The sequence below is a fragment of the Callorhinchus milii genome, unplaced genomic scaffold (genome assembly GCF_018977255.1).
Source record: "Callorhinchus milii isolate IMCB2004 unplaced genomic scaffold, IMCB_Cmil_1.0 Scaffold31, whole genome shotgun sequence".
NCBI classification, from domain to species: domain Eukaryota; kingdom Metazoa; phylum Chordata; class Chondrichthyes; order Chimaeriformes; family Callorhinchidae; genus Callorhinchus; species Callorhinchus milii.
The window spans coordinates 3,793,791-3,800,196 of NW_024704772.1; the positions used below are offsets into that span (position 1 = coordinate 3,793,791).

At 54.1% G+C, this 6,406-nt stretch overlaps 1 protein-coding gene across 4 annotated transcripts in view; it reads left to right on the forward strand.

Moving 5' to 3' along the window:
• The window catches only part of LOC103191117 (putative RNA-binding protein Luc7-like 2), a 34,399-nt gene that overhangs the window by 22,336 nt on the left and 5,657 nt on the right, over positions 1–6,406 (forward strand). For all 4 annotated transcript variants that reach the window (XM_007912069.2, XM_007912071.2, XM_042344910.1 and 1 more), the window contains exons 5-7: positions 296–439; positions 3,843–3,881; positions 5,685–5,861. In XM_007912069.2, coding sequence (XP_007910260.1) covers positions 296–439; positions 3,843–3,881; positions 5,685–5,861 — 360 coding nt within the window. The remainder of the gene's footprint in view (positions 1–295; positions 440–3,842; positions 3,882–5,684; positions 5,862–6,406) is intronic.

Below are 6,406 nucleotides of genomic sequence, written 5' to 3' on the forward strand. Positions count from 1 at the left end.
AAAAAATCTAATGGGTATCAGGCTGGCTCAGTCTCACACTCGTGAGTCACAAGGTTGTGGGTTCAAGCCCCACATCACAACATGGAACTCATATAGTCTAGACTGATGCCCCATACAACAACAACAACAACAACAACAAATTACATTTCTATAGCGCCTTTCACGTCAGGAGGCAGTGCTGGGGATGTGCTGTATCATTGGGGGAGGGGGCAGGGGTTGACCGTGGGCACAGAGGTACTTGACTAAGTTGCATGATGAGTGTTTGCCCTGTGTAACTGAGGCTTGGGTTTGACAGGCTGAACGTGTCCACGAGCTGAACGAGGAGATTGGGAAGCTGTTGGCCAAAGCGGAGCAGCTGGGAGCCGAGGGGAATGTTGAAGAATCCCAGCAGGTCATGAAGGAGGTGGAGAAGGCAAGAGCCAAGAAGAGGAAAGCAGAGGTGAGAGCAGGGAATAAACCTTAGTCCATTTTAAACGAAGAAACGTAAACGTTTTTGGCCTTTAGGTCAAGATGTTTCTGTGTGGGGCAAAACCCGCCTGAGTTCTTGATGCTTCCCCAAAAGCTCCTTAAACTGTTCAAAGGGATTGGAGCCCTCTCATAGAATCGTACAGCACAAAAAGAGGACATTCGGTCCATCGAGTCTATGCGGCTCTTTGAGAAGAGCAATGTAATGTCAGTCCCACTCCCCGGCCCTTTTCCCATAACCTGCAAACCCGTCCTCCTCAAATACCCGTCCACTGCGTTTTTAAATGTAGTTATTGAATCGGCCTCAACCGCCCTTTCAGGCATTGCGTTCCAGATTCGAACAACTCGCTGCGTGAAGAAATTTCTTCTCACCTCCCCTCGGCTTTTAGAGACTATATAACTATTATTATTATTATTTTGAATCTGTGACCTCAAGTCACCGACACACCACCAGTGGGAACAGTTTTTCTCTTTCTAACCTATCATCACCTTCATCTCCGATATTTCGACACTTCTCACATCTCTCTGCCTCTGCTCTGATTGCCTCATCATCCTGGGCGACTTCAACCTGCACTTCACCCCCTCCTGCTCCATCTCCTCAGACTTCTCCTCCCTGCTCTCCTCACTCAACCTCTCCCTCCACATCAACTCCCCCACTCACAGTCACGGCCACCGACTCGACTTGGTGATCACCCGGGGCCTCAGTGTCTCGGATGTCACTATCACTGACAAGGCAGTCTCCGACCACCACTTCATCTCCTTCACCACCTCCACCCCCCTCCCCACCTCCACCAGACCCACCACCATCTTCTACCGCCCTTGGAAGAAGTTACCCCCACAATCCCTAACCGATGCCTTGGAGTCCTCTGAACTCCTCTCCCTCTGGCCTTCAACCCTCACCGACCCCTCTTCTCCTCTCTCCCTCCTCCACAATACCCTCTCCTCCACACTCGATACTGGAAGAAGTTACCCCCACAATCCCTAACCCCTGCCTTGGAGTCCTCAAAATCAAGGAAATTCGCTCCGCGGTCACTTCCCCTCCAACATCCACCCACCCCCCACCCCCTTCCTCCCACACTCCGACTCTCCCCACCCCCACCCCCTCCCTCCCACACTCCGACTCCTACCCATCCTCCCCTACACACTTTCGTACCCGTTTCCCCACCCTCTGTCACCAAACTCAACCTATCCCTGAAACCCACCACCTGCTCCCTTGACCCCATCCCCACTCCACTCCTTATCTCTCAGCTCCACCTCCTTGCCCCACATATCACAGACATCGTCAACCTGTCCCTCTCCTGTGGCTCTGTTCCCATTCCCTTAAAAACTGCCATCATCACTCCCACCTTGAAAAAACCCTCCCTTGATGCGTCGCAGCTATCAATCTCCGGCCCATCTCCAACCTCCCCTTCCTGTCCAAGGTCCTGGAATGAGTTGTCGCCTCCCAGCTGCGCTCTTTCCTCTCCACCCATTCATTATTCGAACCCCTTCAGTCGGGTTTCCGTGCTGCCCATAGCACAGAAACTGCCCTGGTCAAGGTCACCAATGACATCCTGACCATCTGTGACCAGGGCTCCCTCTGCCTCCTCGTCCTCCTCGACCTATCGGCAGCATTCGATACGGTCGACCACGCTATCCTACTCCACCGCTTGTCCTCCCACCTCAACCTTCAAGGCCCTTTCCTTGAGTGGTTTAGGTCGTACCTCTCCCACCGTCTTCACTTTGTTTCCACGAATGGCTTTTCCTCCACCCCCCCCACTGTCTCGTGCAGTGTCCCTCAGGGCTCTGTCCTTGGTCCCCTCCTCTTCACCCTCTATATGCTCCCCCTGTGGTGACATCATCCGCAGACATGGGGTTAACTCCCACATGTATGCGGATGACACCCAACTCTACCTTTCCTCCTCTACCCTCAACTCCACGACCCCCGATGTCCTGACAGCTGTCTGTCCGACATCGAGTCCTGGACGAGAGACAACTTTCTTCAGCTCAACGTGCGAAAAACCGAGGCCCTCCTGATTGGCTCACGTCAGCGCCTCCGCACCTCAGGCGCTGACAGCATCAGCTCCGCACTCTCCACCTCTCAAAGCCAGTCAGGAACCTCGGGGTTCTGTTCGACCCTGAGCTGTCCTTTCTCCCTCATATCCGCACCACAACTGGCACCGCCTTCCATCACCTCCGGAACATCGCCAGACTACGGCACTACCTCACCCCTCACGCGGCTGAAACCCTGGTCCACGGCTTCATCACCTCAAGGCTGGACTATGGGAACTCTCTCCTCGTCGGCCTTCCCGGCCCTCCCTCCACACTGCAGGTCATTCAGAACTCTGCAGCTCGTGTACTGTCCCGCACCACATCACTCCCACCCTCGCCCTCAACCTCACCATCGCCCTCACCCTCGCCATCGCTCGCCTCCACTGCTCCCCATCCCCCAGAGGATCGAATTCAAGATCCTCACCCTCACCTACAAGGCCATTCACGGCCTCGCTCCCTCCTACCTCTCCGACCTACTATCCCCCTACTTACCTGCCCGTACCCTCCGTTCCTCTGGCTCCGGTCTGCTCCACATCCCCCGCCCCAACCGCCCTACCATCGGTGGCCGGGCCTTCAGCCTCTCAGCCCCGAGGCTCTGGAACTCTATCCCCCAGTGCCTTCGCCGCTTCCTCCCTTTCCTCCTTCAAGGCCGGTCTCAAGACCTTTCTCTTTGACAGTGTCTTCAGCTCCCCTCTCGACTCTCTGCCCCCTCCTCACTCCCTCCCTTCCCTCCCCCTGACCATTTCCCCCCTCCTCGTTCCCTCCCTTCCCTCACTCCCTCCCTTCCCTCACCCTGACCATTTCCCCCCAATGCTCGGGTCCTGATCCAACTGTACAGTGCCCTGGGACGTCCTCCAGACGTGAAAGGCGCTCTATAAATGGAATCTTGTTGTTGTTGTTGTATCAAATCCCCTCATGATTTTGAAGACCTCTATCAGGTCCTCGTAACCTTCGCTGCTCCAATGAGAATAATCCCGGCCTCTCCAGCCTTTCCTTATCATTACGGTCCCTCATTCCTGGTCCCATCCTCGTAAATCTCCTCTGTACCCTTTCCAATGCCTTAACGTCCTTCCTATAGTGCGGTGCCCAGAACTGGGCGCAGTATTCTAACTGAGGCCTAACCAGTGTTTATAGGGTTAATCATAACCTCCTGACTCTGGTACTCTATGCCCCTATTTATAAAGCCCATATGCCCTTTTTACAGCTGTTTGGGTTATGGGGGTGTGAGTGGGGGGGGTTGTTCTGGAGAGACGAGATCCCTTTAATCGAGTTGATGTGATTGTGACGTGATCCGCTGCGCTGCGCTGTGTTGTCCAGTGGGTGACACTGACCCTTTTCACCACCAGGGGGACACCATCGCCTCTCCTTCCTCCAGCGCATTCTGGGTAAGTGACCTCCTTTACTCCAGTTACTGGCTCCGAGAGTGTTTATTGGCTCCTTATAAGGTTTCCACTGTTGCTCAGAGTAACGCTGTCGAGATCTCGTGTTGGGCGATGAGATCAGGCGGTGTTTACAGATTACTGCCGTCTGTTAGTGTAAATAAAATGTAGCCACGAGACTGTATTCCCTCAAAACACCCCTCACTCGCTGACTCCAGTCTGCGGTTCGTGACAGATACTCCCATGTAGGGTTTAAGGCAGCCTTGAGGTGTGAGTTTCCCCCCGGCTACTTGGTCCTGGGCTGGTGTTCCAGTGCAGACACAGCCCACTCCGCAGATTGCAGCTTCCAAGTTCTATCACTGTTTCTTTGTTCAGACTCAACACAAGCCTACACCCAATCCTTACTCCCTCCCAGGCTCTCTGATCCCTTCTCCCGCGAGTATAGGGCGTGTGTGCATAGCAGCTTGTATTTTGAAGGTCACTATTGTAGGTCAGGTCAGCACACACTTCATCCGGGAGTGACTGAAATCAAGTGTCATGCAAACTCCCCCCAAAATAGTCAGAAGTGATTGCATTTCCTAGACTCAGGGTTCAGTGTAAGTCGTTACACAGTGCAGCAGGTAATCCGTGCAAGCGAAACCCACACACCCACACCCCCACCGACACACCCACATTCCTCTACACACCCCCACCCACACACTCCCCTACACACCCCCACCCACCCACACACACACACATACAACACACACATACACACACCCCCACCCCACACACACCACCACCCCACACACACCCCCACCCACCCACACACACATACACACATACACCCACACACTCCCACCCCACACACACTCGCACCCACACACGTGCACTCTCTCTCTCTCGGCCTGGAGTCAGAAGGTTGCAGACTGGCAGCGGTGGTTCTGTTAATCTCCCGCTTGGTGTATTTGATGGGCTGTTGAGGGAACTGATTTATTTATACATCTGTTTGCTCTGCCAGTGATTTCCGTCACAAACCCCGTCACAGACTGACTGCTACTCCTCACGCAGCCTGCCAGAGGCGAGCAGGAGCTCTCTGCTGTACATGGCAGTGCTGAGCTGGTCTCAATCGTCTATCATTATGAAGCACTTTAAGATGTTTTGACACTGTATCAAATACATGGAGTAAGAATCGTAGAAATTTACAGCACAAAAGAAGGCCGTTTGGCCCATTGTGTCTCTACTGCTCTTCAAAGAGCAATCCTTTTAGTCTCACTACTTGCCATTTGCCCCCACACCCCTGTAGCTGACTTCTTTGTAGTTATTTAGATTCTAACTTCTAATTTGGGGTGAGTGGGGTGGGCTGGAGAGGTTGTGGTGGGTGCTTTTTCAGACCATTTCGCTGCTGCTGGGAACACAGGGTGGGAAGGCAACAACAACTACAACTACTTGCATTTACCCAGCGCCCTTCACATGGGGTGGCGAGCTGGAGGCACTTGACAGTGGCGGAGTCTGACCCCGAGCGGGGGAGAGGGGATCAAAAGGTTCTTTAGGCGGGATTTGAAGATGGGGAGTGAGGGATGGGGCGAGGCCGAGGGGTTGAGGGAGACAGTGACAGAGTTTTGGGGCGTAGCGGCTGAAGGCATGGCCACTGGAGTGGATGGGACGCGGGACAAACAGGAGGCTGAAGCCGCCTGAGCGGAGGCAGTGGGGGGTGAGCAGGTCGGAGAGGTAGGGGAGGCCAGCAAGGGAATAAAGGGATCTGAAAGCGAATACAGGACAGACAGATCACTGTGTGTCTCTCTCTCTCCCTCTCTCTCGCTGTGTCAGGAGGTGTACAGGAACTCCATGCCGGCCTCCAGTTTCCAGCAGCAGAAGCTGAGAGTGTGTGAGGTTTGCTCTGCGTACCTGGGCCTGCATGACAACGATCGCCGCCTCGCTGACCACTTTGGGGGGAAACTTCACCTCGGCTTCATCGAAATCCGGGACAAACTGGAGGAGCTAAAGGTCAGCCAGTTCCCCTCACTCTCCAGCCCTGAGCCCGGCTCAGCCAGTCAGCCAGCCAGCCAGTCTCTCATCTCTCCTGTGTTCAAGCCCCACGTTGGGGACTCTGAGCTCACAGTCCAGACTGATGCTCCAGTGCAGCACTGGGGGGAGAGAGCGAGAGAGAGTGGCATTATCAGAGGTGCCAGCCTTCAGATGAGACATTAAACCTCACTCCCGACTGTGCTCTGTTCAGGTGGACGTTAAAGATCTCCCACAGCGCTGTTGGGGGTAAAAGAGAGGGGAGTTTCTCTCTCTTCCCCCCCCGCCCCCCGGTGTCCTGGCCGACAATCCCCCAGATGAGATCACTCGCTTACTTCATGGCTGCTTGCGGAAGACATCATTGTGCACAAATTTGTTGCCGTGTTTGTCTAAAAAACACACAGTCACTACACTTAAGTGAACGCTTTGAAACATCTGGATGACATAGTAAGGCATTGTTTCAAATGTAAGGGTTAATACTTATTTCCAAAATGTTTAGAGCCAGCGAGGGTTCAGGGTGAGTATCA